Source organism: Callospermophilus lateralis, chromosome 4, assembly GCF_048772815.1.
Source record: "Callospermophilus lateralis isolate mCalLat2 chromosome 4, mCalLat2.hap1, whole genome shotgun sequence".
In the NCBI taxonomy this organism is placed as follows: domain Eukaryota; kingdom Metazoa; phylum Chordata; class Mammalia; order Rodentia; family Sciuridae; genus Callospermophilus; species Callospermophilus lateralis.
Genome location: NC_135308.1, coordinates 150,279,395 through 150,295,076, shown reverse-complemented (window position 1 = coordinate 150,295,076; position 15,682 = coordinate 150,279,395). Strand labels below are relative to the sequence as shown.

The following is a 15,682-nucleotide window of genomic DNA, read 5'->3' as shown; positions in this document are numbered from 1 at the left end:
GATTCGTTGGCCAGAGCTAGGTGTGGGAAGGTGGGAAGGTGGGGAGAGGGAGGGAGATTAGCCATCCTCCCCACGTGCTTGGAAAGAGGAGCCCATGGGACAGAGTGAGCCTGAGATGGATGGAGCAGCCCCACTGGGTGAGCACAGGCAACCAGGACCCACAGCACTGCTTATCACAGGCAGCCTAAGTTTGTCACCCCATCCTATAAACCTTCCTTTGACACTTCCTGGGACAATGCTGTGAGGAAGTAATGCATCTGGTCAGCTTGGGAGCTTTCCAGGCTGTGCCCCAAGGACAAATGAGAGCCACCCTTCTGAAGACATTAGGAATCTCCCTTGTCACGACTCTGGCCATGAGTTTCTGTTGGCACTGTCCCCAAACACTGTTCTGTGACAGATGGTGCTGGGCTTAAGGGAGAGTCATTTAGCATTCCTGAATGTTAAGGAGGTTACTGGCAAAAGCTGTATTTCCCAAGCTCAGGTCTCTGCACAGTTTAATTTTCGTTGAATTGGGGGAAGATGTCTGACTTTTTGAGTTCTGAATTCATCCATTTTCTCTTCCTATCAGTAGTGAAGATAGAATTCAGGCAAAGAATGGTATTCTGAGGCTTCCTTAAAAACCCAAAACAGGGATGGGGCTGTAGCTCAGTGGTAGAGCACTTGCCTCGTAGGTGTGAGATCCTGGGTTCGATCCTCAGCACCATATAAAAATAAATAAATAAAGATATTGTGTCCATCTACAACTAAAAAAATTAATAAAAAAGCAAAATAGAAAAATGGTGTAGCTGCTATTAAAAAAAACAATATGGCAGCTCTTCAGAAACATTAAAAATAGAATTACCACGTGATCCAGCAGTTCCACCTCTGGGTGTCTGTCCAAAAGGACGGAAAATGGGCCATGAGCGGGCACTTGCACACACTTGTTCATGGCAGCGTTGTTCACATGGTCACAAGGTAGCAGCCACCCTGTGTCCATCGGTGGATGAATGGATGAGCAAAACGTGGCGGGCAGCGGAGTGTTATCCGGCCTCAGGAGGAACTGCCCGCACCCCTTCACTGAACCTGGTCGGTGTCACGCAGAGGGACGGACAGATGCAGTCTGGCTCCGGGTCTGCCAGGTGCTGGAGTGGCCAGATTCACAGACAGGAGAAGGGTGGCAGTGGGGAGAGCCAGGGAGAGTCGCTCTTTGATGGGTACGAAGGTTCAGTTTTGCAAGATGAAGAGTTCTGGAGGTGGCTGGTGGTGACAGTGGCACATCACGCCGAGTGGCTCTAATGTCACTGAAGGTAACTTAAAAATGATTGCCAGAGTAAGAATGTGTATTTTGCCACACTATTAAAAATACCCCAAACTCTAATCAAGACTGAAAACATGAGAGTTTTGCCTGTAGACACGGCCTTCCGGTCAGTGTGGCTCTTGGAACCGAGTTCTGGTCGGACTTTGCCGCTTCTCTGTACCAGTGACGTAACCTTGTTGTCACCATCCATCACACACAAAAGGAATTTGCTTTCTAAATTTGAGCGCACCCTGGATTCTCCTTGGGCAGGTGCGGGGCTGGCCAGTTGGGGCCTTTGCTCCTCACTTTGAGGTTTGGAGCCGGCTTCTCTTCTCGGGACTGGTGGCGTGTTTTCCTTGGCCTCGTCACTAATCACGTTGGCTCCCAGCTCTGGGTTGGTGGTGGGGGCAGGTGTGCCGAGCTCCAGCATCTGCTAGTGCTCTTCCTGCCTGTCTTAGGGATGACACAGTAAGCCCAGTCCTCAGGGTGTGGTGTCCACCTGAGGGACACTGCCTCAGCCTTCCTTGCCAGCGGGGAGTCCCCTGCAGCCTCCAGGGACATGCCGGCCATGGGGACTTTCCAGGGCCTTGGCCTTTCCTTGAGGCCTCCGCGTAGTCTTCTCGGGGTAGGAACGCAGATCCGCTTTCTTGCCAACACCGTTTCTAAATATAAACGTTAATTAAGACAGGCTGTTGGAACTTCCCTTGCAAAGGTTGTTCGTGACAGTGGAGCTTTTGGTCACTCTGTAAGTGATCCTGCGTCACTGCATCATATATCATATGGATGCTGCTGTGTGGTCACATTCAGAAAATAGCACGGTCTGCGGCGCCTGGGGGTTATGTAAGGCAGGAGATGGTCAGCGTTGGCGCGGAGGAGCTGGGGCGCCTGGTGCTCCCCGTCCTGGGGCTGGTCCTCGGGCACTGCCTGCCTCCAGGTCTGCCACAGTGTCAGTCTCTTGGCTTCCTCAGGTCTGTGTTCTTTGCAAATGAAGACAAAAAACAAAAGCCAAGGTTATTGTCTCATGGCTCTGGACAAAAGAAACTGATGAAGAAATGGCATCGCCCGTGAATATTGACTGGGTTTTCAGTCGACCCAGTCACTGTAGATTGTCAGCATGCGTGAAACTAAGTTGTGCATTTATACATTTACCCTCTGTGGTCCAGAAATTCTGTGGGGGCACATGAAAGCCTGGTTTCAAGTAGGTGTCATGGGGTCAGGAATAGGCTTCTGGGGACAAACCCCCTGAAGTTTTTGCAGAACCTGCATTTTTCTAGGGAGAGGATTCCATAACTCCTGTTAAGGTTTTCAAAGGTATCCTTGTCCCTAAGCTTTTAAGGAGCCTTGTGAAATGCTCAGGATATCTCACCACGGTGGGACCCTGTGCCCCATGATTGGGGCCTTGATCCCTGATTGGGGCTGTCACTGGGAGACAGTAGTGCATACAGAGGATCCCAGGTGGCCATTCAGAGGAAGACATGAGCAGAAAGGAAAGGGGAAGCTCAGAACTGATGGGCATGGTGACCTACGTCTGTAATCCCAGTGACTCGGGAGGCTGAGGCAGGAGCATTGCAAGTTCAAGGCCAGCTTCAGCCACTCAGCAGACCCTGTCTAAAAATAAAAAATAAAAAGGGCTGGGGATGTGGCTTAGTGGTAAGGTGCCCCTGGGTTCAATCCCCAGTACTGAAAACAAACAAAATCCTGAGAGATGATGGGCAGACTCCATTTTATTTTAGAATTAATGCACCCTTCACAGTGCTGCTGGGTTCCCTGGCACCTCGGGAGGGAGCCAAGAACGTAGGTTCTGGAGCCAGACTTGCCAGGTTCAGATTCCAGGTCTGCCGCTTGGTGGTGCATGGTAGGTACCTTTTCAATATCAGCCATTTGCCGGGCACAGGGGAACATACCTGTGGTCCCAGCTACTGAGGCAGGAGGATCAAATGAACTGAGGAGTTCAGGCCAGCCCAGGCAACATACTGAGACCCCATCTCAAAAATGACATCAGCTGTTCTGCTGGAGCTGGGTGTTTGTCCTTAGGAACGCAGGGAGTAGGGAGGTACTGGTCTATTTTTATGTGTGTGTGAGAGCTGTTTGGCCCCTGCCACCAAAAAGGCTCTTGCCTTTAATATTTGTTTACTTACGAGCCATTTCAAGCAGATTTTTATGCATAAACATAAAAGGTGAAAGAATACTGTCACATATCCTTTAGCAAAATGGTTCTTTGTTTTTGTTACAAAATAAACACATGAAATTCGTCCTCTTTGAGTACCTGTTCAATGATTTCCTAGATAAGAATATCACATTTCCTTTTTTTTTTTTTTTTGCTAACATATCATTCAGTCTTTGATCCTAACTTCACAGAGGATGTGCTCCTGGGAACCTCATGGTCTGAGATTTCACCTACGTGGTCAGTTTTGTCATCACCCTTGAACTTGAGAACCGCTCTCTGCCTCCCTGAAGTCACATGTGACTTTTATCATAACTATGAAATGGCTCCTGGCTCAGCCCACTTGCTGCTGCCTTTTAATTTCATTTCATTTTCGTGTTTTTGCTGTTTTTGTTGGGAACAATTACAAATCCTCCATGGAACCCATAAACATGACTGCAAAGACTTCTTTCATACCCTCTTGAAAACCAAGCCGTGAGCCCTGAAGAATAATGTCGTGGTGCTGGCTTACCTCACTGTTGCACGTCTTAAGGGTCACCTGTCATTTTCCCGTTTCTTTTGTGTGTGTGTGTGTGTGTGTGTGTGTGTGTGTGTGAGTGAGTGGGGGCGCTAGGATCAAACCCAGGCCCAAGCAAGTCCGCTCAAACACTGAGCTACACCCCATGCTGGTGTCTCAGATTTTTAAAAGGGTCCATTGAACTCAGGGAAATAACAAGGTAGAATGAATTCTTGGAAGATCTCCAAGAAGAAATCAAAGTCACAATCTAGCAATTCCTACAAATAGGTAGAATTGCTACAGAAAGAAACTAATTGGACGGGTGGGCCCTGCTGTTAGCCGGGGCAGTCATGCTTCCAGCAAACCAGGGGAAGGAGGTGATCTAAAAAGCAGCACAGGTGGACACAGTGCTCATTGCTAGGTTATGATTACTAAATGGGAAAGAAGATAAGTGTGTGACACAGTCATAGGGTAGTTACGGCCCAGCAGTGTGCCAAGGTCTCATAGTAGTTCAGAGTTTATGAGAATAGAGTCATGGTGAACATTAAGTTTAGAGAGTATAATACCATTGTACAGCGTGAGATCAGCTGTGTGAAAATATATCAAAATATCGGTAGCAACTGCATAAAGTATCCCCCTGCACCGTGGTGAGATATGTAATTTTTAAATGTCATCTCTACTTTTATCTTCTGCGGTCTGTAACTAGCCTGTGAGTTTTTAGACACAGCAAATGTTTTTTGTGATGTTGAAGTCAGTGTTTTTTTTTTTTCAAAAATGCTTTCATTGCTTTGTAATGGTGACCTTGTGTCAATTCACCCGTTTTGCTGGGTTTTGATACATTCCTAAGAAGTGTTCTTTCCTCATAGAGTTGGTTCCTTCGATTATGAGCAACTTGCTGAATCCAGATGCCATTTTCTCCAACAATGAAATGAGCCTGTCGGACATCGAGATCTACGGCTTCGATTACGATTACACCCTGGTGTTCTACTCCAAGCACCTCCACACGCTGATATTTAATGCCGCTCGGGACCTTCTCATCAACGAACACCGGGTGAGGTCACAGGGACTTTTCAGTCTCCTTTCTCTTTTGTCCCTTAGATATTTGAAGAGCAAACAGCCTTGAGTGGATATGCCCCAGGTCTAGTGCATAGAAGTAGTTTAATAGATTTTTCTGAATACATGTGTAGCTGTCCTTCCGTCCCAGATTTCCAAGTGACCTTATCTAGAAGATAGTTGTATTAAACAAACAAACAAAGTTCTGAGGTCTCTTTGGAAAGGAGTGAGCGTCAGTCGGGACATGGCTGTGGCTGTTTGCACCTTGCTGTCGCAAGGTAGCAGCATGGCTCTTGCCAGTGCTTGGGAGGAGGCAGCCTGTTAAGGTCTGGCTGACTCCTCAACAGTGGGCGAGGTTCACCTCCTGCTGGTTTGAACTGCTTTCTTAGGTGAAGAATGCCGTTTGGTGCACAGTATTTTGAGAGCTTTTAATGAGAAGAAAACACGGGGCACCCAACGTTCTTCTGCCTGGTCTGGAGGGGGATGCTTCCACAGAGGGGGAGAGAAGCCTTGCAGAGCTGCTCAAGGCCAGTTCACTTTGAGAAGCCCCCACATCCTCCTGAGAAGTGTGCCCAGAATCTTCTTGGACTGGAGTGGGTAGCCCCGGGGTTTCCCTCTAATTCTGGCAAGTTCTCCCACAGGTTGAACAAGTCTGCCTTCGTCTGGCTTTCACCATCCATCTCTCTGTTCCCCTCCCTCCCTCCCTCCCGTCCTCCTTCCCTCTCTGTCTCCCTTCCTTCTTTCCAACATTCCATAAATCTTTGTTCTGCCTCCTCTGAGCCCTGCCCTGCCTTAGATGCCCAGAGGGTAAAGATGAGTAGGACCAGCTGGCCCTTGGGGAGTCCGCCTCACACACATGAACCTGGTGGAGGCCTGTAGACACCTACACGGAGCCGAGGCCGTGGGGAGGGTGGGATGCTTCCTCTGCCTCAGGGAGTGGAGAAACCAAGGGTGGGCTGGGGTGGGAGGAGGGGTGGGCCTGGGTAGCCTACGAACCTGGATCAGGAGAATGGATGTTTACGTGGACCAAGCACAGGGGACGTGCAGTGGCCTGGGTGTGACGAAGACCAGCCATTAACCTGCCAAGACCTCCCTCTCCCCAGGTGGCCGTGGTGTTCTTTCTGCGGTTCTCATGGCCTTCTTCCCTTTTCGCTGTCCTGGTGCCCACTTGGTGTGTCCCGCTCACAGGCGGAGCCCTGGTCTGCGGGTGCTGGTGTGGCTGGGGGGCGGTTTGAAGCTTGGAACCAGGAGACCGCCGCCTCCCTGCTCCTGCAGTCCCTGCTAGTGCAGCCCAGGTCCCGTTAGTTTTGGATCCTGACCATTCAGTCTGTATATTTGAGTATCAGTGGATTTAAGCCTGATCCAAAGTGCAGAAATGGCATTTGGCAAAAGGAACCTTTCCTTCTTGCATCAAGCCAGCTGCAGCTTTCTAAGTTCTGGCCACTTTGACAACTGGGTTTCTCCATTTGTTCAAGAGCTTCTCGTCCGTCTGAACTGTGGTCCTCTCCCAGGAGCGTGAGGACAGAAGCAGAATTACTAGGTGGTTTGGCCCAGTTTTTGATTGTGCCTTCTACCATCTGTCCCCGACCCCGGGAGGTGGAGCTGAAGGGCACTGCATAGGTGCTGGCATTTGGTTGGCCTTGATGCTGTTTGTGAAATGCAGGGCGTTACCCTGACAGTTCTGTTCATTGATTGTCCGCTGAGGGCTGGAAGTGTCCAGGTTCCTGAGTGTGACCGCTGGCTGCATATCCTGCTGTCATTTCTCACTTCCTGCATAATCCTGATCCACTCACCCAATTTCTTTGGTCTCAGTTTCCTCCTCTGTAAAATTCCCTACAGTGCGACTGTGAAAATTAAATGAGTTAATGTATGTAGAGCACCTGGCACAGAAAAGTCCAGGAAGTGCCCGCTGTTACTGATAATATTATTTTGATGCTGCCCGGCACAAACAGGTTGTCTCTGTATACATTAGAGAAATTCTGACTCAGATTTGAGCTACTGTCTCAAAACCACAGATCAGTGAGAGGCAGAACCAGAATTCAAACTCGGATCCGTCCGTTTCCGGGCGACTTATGTGCTCTCTACTGTGTACTGCCCCTTAAAGGGTTAACGACACCTGTGTACCCTGTGGGTTTTTGTTCAGATGAAACTAAAATATTCATGATAATAAAAAATTTATGAACATAAAACATTTATGCAGTTTGGGGGGAAGAGAGATGAAATAGATGGATAATATAAAAGGTGGAGTTGTGATTGAAAAACCTCTAGATTGAAGATCATTGAAGTTTCATTCTCATTATGTCTGTTGCTTTGACAAAAAGAATGATATAGTACTAATTATATCAGGCATATTAATAGAGCCAATTATGCTTATGCAGATTTGGTCTTGCTCTGATTAAGCAAAATAATTCTTCTAAGACACAGTGAGGTGGTGCCATTCTGCTGCCAGCGCTGAGGCACGGCGTGTGCTTGCCGAGGTGGAGACATCTGCTTTTGAGACACACGGTGACAGAACAGTAGATTTGCAATTTAGCATCTTTCCAAAAAGCAAATGTAAAAAAGTTCCAGCTTCTTTGTAATTATCCTGTTTTCTTCTTTGCGGGGGGAACAAGAACAGATTTTTATAAAAAACAGAAATCAAAAAATTGGGTCATCGCTGTGCCTGCATTTTCATTTCCTAGGTCCACCAAGGAACCGGGGGTGCGGGAAGGGCTCTTGATTTTGTCTCTCCAGTGCACACCTCGTGAGCATCGTCTTCTCACTAGTGGGCACCTGTGGTCACCTGCTTGTTCAGATGCAGAGCCTAATGTCCCCTCTGGCTCCTTGTGCTCTGTGTTCCATGTCAGATCTCTCTTTAAAATGAGCCTCTCTCTTCAAAATAAACTTCTAGCTTCAGGACAGTCTTTGTTTTATGGGAAAGTTGCAAAGATAAGACCGAGTTCCTGGGTACGTACCCGTGTGTGCCCAGGTCCCCTGATGTCACCGTGGTACGTCGTCCCAGCTGGAGAGCCCATGTCGATGAGCTCAAGTCCCTGCTTTATTCACACTTCCTCAGTCTTTACTCAGCGTCCTTTTCCTGCCCCGGACCCTGGGAGGACCCCGCATTGCAGTTGGCCGTCTCCTTAGGCCCCTCTGGGCTCTGCAGTTCCTCTGACCCCCCTTGTGTGGCCTCTCGGGTTTGTCCCAGGTTTCCCTCATGATTAAACTGGGCTGTGGCGGGGGGAAGACCGCGGGGCGGGGTGGGGGGCCACGTTCATCACATGCTGTTGACTTGAGGGGTTGACCTCAGTCCCCGCTGAGGAGCTTCTGTCAAGTTACAGTTGCTCCCACTTTGTCCCTTTCCCCGCTGTGCTGTCGGGGAGGAAGTCACTGCGCAGCTGCGGCTCCTTTTACTCCTTTGTAAAGTCCTCCTCGCGTGTGTCCTCACGCCTCTCCTCCCCTCCTGTGCGGCTGACGCCCGGGCACAGTGGCCTCCTGGCTGGCTTCTCTGCTTCTCTGTCACCTGAGTTCCACCGCCAGAGTGAGCCTTCAGACCTGGTCACGCCACGGTCCCCTCCAGCCTTCCCATCACTCTGGGCATGAAGTAGGCGCCTTCCAGTGCCCGCCTCTCGCTCTGCTTCACGGCACCAGCCTTGTGCTGCCACCTGGAATGCCCTGGAATGCCCGTCCTGCCCCCTGACAGCGGAGGCGGGCTCCTCATTCCCAGTGGGTCTGTGACCCTCGTACTGCACGTTCTTTATAGTAGGAATCACTGTGAGGCATTGTGTGTGTGTGTGCGTGTGTGCTGTGACCTGCCTCCCCACAGCAAGGTGGACTTTCTTAGGGACAGAGACTGTCATTTTGTTGGCTGTGGCGTTCCCAGGCTCTGGCACAGTCCTGGCTTCCTGGGCTTGATGTTATTGTTTACCATTGTTCCCAGGAGAGCGCTGTGTGTGTGTGTGTGTGTGTGTGTGTGTGTGTGTGCGCGCGCGCTTGCTTGCTTGCGCGCTTGCACCCACATATTGAAAAGGGGCTGATTGTGAGAGTGTTTTTGAAGTGACCGGTTATGTGAGAAAATGACAACACAGGAGCAGGAGCAGAGCCTAGCAATCACCCTCTTCGTTTTGCAGACGTGGGGAGGAGAGGACTTGTCTTAAGGGCTGCTGGAGGGCAGCAGAGGCAGGGAGAGTGCTGCCGGTTGCAGCCCGCGGAGGTAGCTCCGTTTTCCTGAGCACTTGCTCTGTGCCAGGCTCTGCCCTGACTCCCCACAGGCGTTTCTGGACGTGAACTTCTGCACTTCCACAGCTCTTGCTGTCTTGACTCTGTAGATGAGAAAACCAGGAGAGGACCCTGCCCAAGGTCACCTGCTAGCACATGGTGGGCCCAGATTTGGTGCCTCCTCTCAGCCCGTGTTCCCCTTGAAGACCTTGTCCTGTTGGGGCTGCGTCTCTCAGTTCTCGAGGTCGAGAACTGTTATTGTCTTTGGACCACTTGAAAACTGTCTGTTAGGAGGGGCTCCCCAAGAATCACCCAGTGAGCGGAGAGGCTGGGGCAACAGGAGCCTGTGAGGGGCTGTGCCCAGCCGGGGCACCCAGAGAAGCCTTGTTCAAAGACGGTGCCACCAGACACGTCAGCTCGGGTGGTGTCCTGGCTCAGCTCGGATCCTTCTCTTTGTGGCTGGGAGTCCTTCCAGCAGCTTGGTGAGCCCTCGGAGCTGGCGGGCTCTGCTGTCACCAGGAAGTGACGAGTGTCCAGTGGAGAAGTCTGGACCCGGTTCAGAATTGATTAGGTGGTGGTGACGGGTGGATGTGGGTGTGACTTGGCCCCAGGTGGCCCCGGGCAAGTTCTTTGACTCTGATCCTCGGATTCTTCACCAGGAGATCAGGCAGGGGCATCTGCCTCCTTCCTGCTGGTGTGGCAAGGCGTGGAGTCAGGGTGTCTGGTCTGTGTGCCGCACAGCAGATGCTCAGCCTGGGCTTGTCTTCCCATGACATTTTAAATGCATCTTTCCTGTCTGACCTTTCTCCTTCATCACTCCCCAGTTTGGAAGGAGGTTTCAGAGGTGCGGAGGCCCTTTGGCTTCCCTTTGGTAAGCAGAACTGTGTCACCCAGGGCTAGGTTCAGCGTGGGCCACGTCAGGTGTGTCCATAAAGGTGCAGATCTGGACACGGTGTTCAGAATCCTTGGAAACGCCCACCCGTGGAAATATCAGTTTGGTAATTTCTTGGCACAAGTGGTAGGCATTAGATAAATGAGCCCAAATGTGACATTTGAATCAGTGCTTCTTGGAGCTTGACTTAAAAATATGCCACGGGTGTTCAGCCTGGTGGTACCAGGAAATGTTCTCATACACATGTGACCCTGGTGGTAAACAGGTGGCAGTGTGGCCACAGAAAGGTTTCCTGGGAGTTCTGATGTTGTCTAGGTTTTTTTTTTTTTTTTTTTTTTATTAAAGAGAGAGACAGAGAGAATTTTTAAATATTTATTTTTTAGTTTTCGGTGAACACAACATCTTTATTTTATTTTTAACCTCAGCATTGATTGAACCTCAGCATTTGCATGCCAGGCGGGTGCGCTACTACTTGAGCCACATCCCCAGCCCCTTGTCTAGGTTTTTACTCCTGCAGTTTGCATCCTGATGGGAGAGTGGGGCGACTTCTCTGTGCCTGAGGGCCCAGGGGCTATGGGAGAGGGGGCAGAGGCTGAACCTGACTCCCTGCCCTGCTGCCCCAGCTGGGTGGCCTGGGCTGGGTTTCATGGTGCCTCTGATGTCCCCTCTGTAAGACAGTATGGCAGGATCTGCTGTGGCAGCAGCCTCAGACACAGGGCCTGGTTTCTCACTCATAGCTGCTGTTCTAGTTCTGAGATCTGCAAACAGACTAAAGGACTGAGGTGTCCAGTATGGCAGAGGTGGCCGCCAGCATCTTTCCATGGAACGAGGAGTCACTTCCTAACTAGGAAACACCTGGGGAGTGGGCCGCTTTCAGAGGTCCTGTGTGTTCTGAGACAGGGGTGAGCAGGAGCCGCGTGCTGAGCAAGGGGCCCCCTGGTGCAGGTACAGGGAGGGGCCGCATCGCCAGCTCTGGGTTCTCCAGCCGGGAGGTTGGCTGTGGCTGACCATCCAGAGGACAGCGATGGAAGCTGAGTGGAGGGTCCCCTCGGAAAGGTCTCATTTGTGTCTCTGCCTGCAGCCGGGTGGTGGGGCCTTGAGGTTTCCTGGTGTCAGGAGCTGAACGGAGGCAGAGGTGTGTTTGAGGGACATTCCAGTTCCCCCACCTCGGCAACCTACACACAAGGGGTGGAGGTGGTGGGGCAGGGAGAAGCAGATGAGTTTCGGGGGCCTTAGAGATCTGGGAGCCTGATCTGGTAGCAGAGGACAGGGGAAGTGGGGACAGAGTTCACCTGAGAGAAGGTGAAGGAGGGGGATGAAGCTTGGCCCCTGCTTGGACAGATAGCTAGGGTGCTGGGCAGGACCCAGGGCTCCGCGTGTGGCAGGAGGCACAGAGGAGCAAGCTGTGATTCGTCCCTCTGACCCGCCTTCCTGCCAGAGTGGCTCGCCCCCGCCATCTTTGTACAAGACCTGATCTGGACGCAGCCCTGAAGGCAGAACCTTGTTAGCTGAAACATGTTCCTTTCTTCCTCACAGTATCCCGTGGAAATCAGGAAATATGAGTACGACCCCAACTTCGCCATCCGCGGACTGCATTACGACGTGCAGCGGGTAGGTGGCATTCCCCGCTTTCCTGCAGTGTCGCGGTCTTTGCAAAGAAAATGGTCCTTAGTGAGGTGGTGCTCTTGGGGCCGTTCTTTGCTGAGGGGTAAATCAGCTTTAAATCATGTTCATTGAGGCTGCGGAACAAGGTGATGCAGACATACTCGGGTAAGATCCTTCTGAAGTGACTCTCTTGGAGAAGCTTGCCCGCCATTGCTGTGGGAGCGCGGCTTGGTTCCAGTAGTCATTTTTTGGTGTTTGGAGGAGGAGCCAGTTGCCGTATTTATTTGTCTTTTCTCTTTTGCTGATAAGCCATTTCCTTAGGGAGAACAAGCCAGCCTTTCAGAGTCTGCCTCCTTGCAGGGAGGGCGTCCTGATGTGGGGAGGGGTCATGAGGACACCTGGCTGCTCGTTGCATGTGCAGATTGGTGCATGTTATTTACCCGTGCGTGTTTTTACATTTTTACAGGCAGTGTTGATGAAGATTGATGCTTTTCATTACATCCAGCTGGGGACTGTCTACAGGTAAGAGCATGAGGAGATAAATGTCGTTCATCCACAGCGGCCGAGTGGCTTGGGTTTCAGGGCCCCCTGACTGTGAAGTGACAGGAGGGCTGTGGGGTGTGTGTTTATGATTCGTTCATTCACTCTTGTTCCAGAAAATTCATCGAGACTGCCATGCTAGATGCTGAGGGTTTGGCCCACTAGGCTGCTCTCCAGGAGCTGGGGTGTGGGTGGAACCTCAGGAGTGAACCACTGTACCCCAGAGTGCAGGGCGCGTGGCGGAATGCACTCGGGCCACTAGGGGGAGTCCTCTGGGGAATGTGCCGGAGGAGAGGCTTTGGGGGCAGAGGCTGGGAGCTGAGGGAGGGTCCTAGCGAGGGCTTTGGAGGGAGTGGGCTGTTGGGGAGAGGGGATAGTATTCCTGGGAGGTTATGGTTTGATATTAAGATGCCCCTCTCAGAGGTAGTCACTGATTGGGAAAGTGAAACATGCATGAAGGTGTAGCATTAGAGCTGCACAGGGACAGTAGCAGCCCTGTGTCCTCCCCTCCCCCCAGGCGCTGGTGTTTTCCCTCACTATTTGTAGATGACTTAAGGTTGTGGACATTGTCCATATGGAGTTAGAGGAGGACCTTGCCTCCTGGTTCCCTGCCCCCTCCTTTTCCAGTCTCATCCTTTGACCCCACTGAGGGCTCCATTGCTACACCAGTCCTTGTTTACATTGGGACTCTGCAGGTCTTGTTTGTTCCCTCTTGAGCCAAGTCGTGTTCCCTGATTATTTTCTTCTTGTACCATGTATGGTTTTTCTTATGAGACTTAGGAACCTCATTTTTGTTTGGTTTTATGCATAGTGTCCCCACATTTTCAAGCGTCCTCTCCCATGTCAAGCATTTGTCGAACATAATCCTTTGCTTGCTTAGTGTTTCCTTTCTTCCTTTCCTTCCCTTCTCCCTCTTGCTCTGATCCCATTCGCTCATTTTCCTAGGACTTCCCTTTGCCACTTCCCCCTTCCATCTGTTCCTCTTTCTGCCTTGACTCCCTCATTTTGCTGGAGTACGTCCTGCAGTAGCTTCCTGGCACCTCCTAGTGACAGCCTTTCTGGAGCTCTGTGGGGGTGAATCATTTTGTCGGTGTCCCCTTGAGTGCCTCTGCCCTCCTGGTTGGTAGTTCAGGAACCTCCTTCACATCCACTGTTTGTTTTCCAGTGTTGAAATGTCGAATCTGTTGACATCTTTGCTCTCATTTTCTTGGGCTTTTTTTTTTTTTTTTTTTTCCTTTTAATAGTGTTTCAGGAAGACGGGGTGGTGGTTGGTGGTGGTAACAATAATGTTGTTAACATTAAATAATGGCTAACAAATATTGAGTCTTACTGTGAATAGGCACTGTTTTAAAGTTGTGTGTGTGTGTGTGGGGGGGGTGCCTGGGATTGTGTGTGTGTGTGTGTGTGTGTGTGTGTGGTGCCTGGGATTGAACCCCAGTGGTAGGGAAGCACCCTACCACTGAGCTTCATCCCCAGCACAAAACAAGGGCTTAATTTGAGTAAACCCATCTGATCTTGAGAATAACCTCATGTGGTAGGCACTATCCTTAGTCTGAGAGATGTTAAAAACCTTTTCCAAGGTCACAGCAAAAAAATGTCTTGACTAGAATTCAGACCTAAACCTTGTGACTACCGAGTCTGTTCTTGGCCACTGTGCTGTGTGGCCTTTCCAAATGTGCGAGGGCCCCTCAGAGCCACATAGCACCTCTGTCTTTACTTTCGATTATGAATCTCCTTTAAGCTGTACTATTAAAAATAATCTTTTCATTTATTTTATAAGTAATATTGTTATAATGGTATATTTTGTGTATTTCTCTGATTATTAGGAAAAATTCTTAGAAGTAAGATTGCTGGGCGAATCTAGTCATTTTAAGGCTTTTGAAGTGGCTTAATTGACCTCCAGAAAGATTGTATCCCGTGTAGCAAACTTTGAAGTTTAAAGTTGTTCCTTCATGTAAAATAGTCCCATTTTAACTTCTCTTTCTTGAAACCACTTAAAATTTACACATTAATTCCTAGGCTCCTTTGCTAACAGCTCCTGATGTTTGTCCCAAATTATACAGCAGTTGTATGGGAGGGAGGGGGAAGGAAGGTAAGGCCAGGTCCGTGGTTGTGAAAATCCCCACCCGATCTTTTGACTTGGAGCCTCCGTCTCTGTTTCTGTGGCAGCCTCCTGGTTTAGACACGCACCTTCTCTCCTGGGCGATTGTACTTTTCTGCAGGGCAGCGCTTTCCTATACCAGCTGTTTTTTTTTTGTTTTGTTTTTTTTATATAGTTGCCCATTTAGCCTTTTTGGTAATACCACTGTCCAGGAGGCTGCCATGTCATTCCCACTTACAGAATGAAGACAGTGAGCCCCAAAGAGAGGAAATGACTTCTCCAGTAATTCCCCTGAGATAGCTAAGCTCATCCTTGGTCTTATGGGATTAAGAAACCAGGAATTAAAAATTAGACCAGTCTCCATGACTGTGAATCAGCACACCAGGAGCTGGGATGTTGGCAGGTCACCTCAGCCTTCAAAGGCTTGATAGTCACAGAGATACCAAGAGGCCAGGCCAGGAAAAATAAGGTCATTAAAACCAAACCCATGCATGAGCCACTGGGTTCGATCCTCAGCACCACGTACAAAAATAAATAAGTGAAGTTATAAACAAAAGAACAACAACAACAACAACAAAAAACCCAAACTCAGCCGGGAGCAGTGGCACACACCTGTAATCCTAGTGGCTTGGGAGGCTGAGACAGGAGGATGGCAAGTTCAAAGCCAGCCTCAGCAAAAACAAGGCGCTAAGCTACCCAGTGAGACCCTGTCTCTAAATAAAATATATAAAAGGGCTGGGAGGGGGCTCAATGGTTCAGTGCCCCTGAGTTCAATCCCTGGTACACCCCCTACTCCCCCACAAAAAAAACCCAAACCCAGTGAGGCCAGGCAGTGATCTTTCCTGCTCCAAAACCCAATCAGGAGGTTTCCCAGATGAAAAAGAGCAGACTCCATCAGGTGGGAGAGGCAGATGTGTGTAGGACAGTCACATCGTCACGGGATGCCCCACAGCAACCCCTGCCGTGTCAGCACTGTGGGGACCCGTAGCCCTGCGCAGAGTCCCGCCTCACAGGGGAGGAGGAGCTCAGGCGCCCCTGCAGCTCTGCCTCTGGGTGCCACCTGCAGGAAGACCTGGCCCTGGTGCCTGCAGAGGCCTCCTTAGAGTGAGTGGGTGTCTGTCCCCTGCCTGGCGCCTTCCTCGTGCTGCAGCCTAAGAGTAAAAGGCCTGTTCCTGTGCCGCGTGACACCCCAGGGGTTTAGGGAGCAGGGATTTGCACCCGGGCAGATGTGTTCACATCTGTGTTTCCTCATCGCCTGGCATGGGGCTGGGGGAGGGGCTTTTCGGTTTGATTTCACTGGTTTGGGCCACAGGGTTCCAGCAGGGCCAAGTGGTCCCCACGCGCTGTCTGCTCCAGCG

General features: G+C 50.4%; 1 protein-coding gene across 1 annotated transcript in view; it reads left to right on the top strand.

The window, feature by feature from the left end:
• The window catches only part of Nt5dc3 (5'-nucleotidase domain containing 3), a 56,114-nt gene that overhangs the window by 20,320 nt on the left and 20,112 nt on the right, over positions 1-15,682 (top strand). Inside the window, exons 2-4 of the mRNA XM_076853243.2 lie at positions 4,803-4,987; positions 11,615-11,689; positions 12,150-12,205. Of these exons, the coding sequence (XP_076709358.2) occupies positions 4,803-4,987; positions 11,615-11,689; positions 12,150-12,205 (316 nt within the window). The remainder of the gene's footprint in view (positions 1-4,802; positions 4,988-11,614; positions 11,690-12,149; positions 12,206-15,682) is intronic.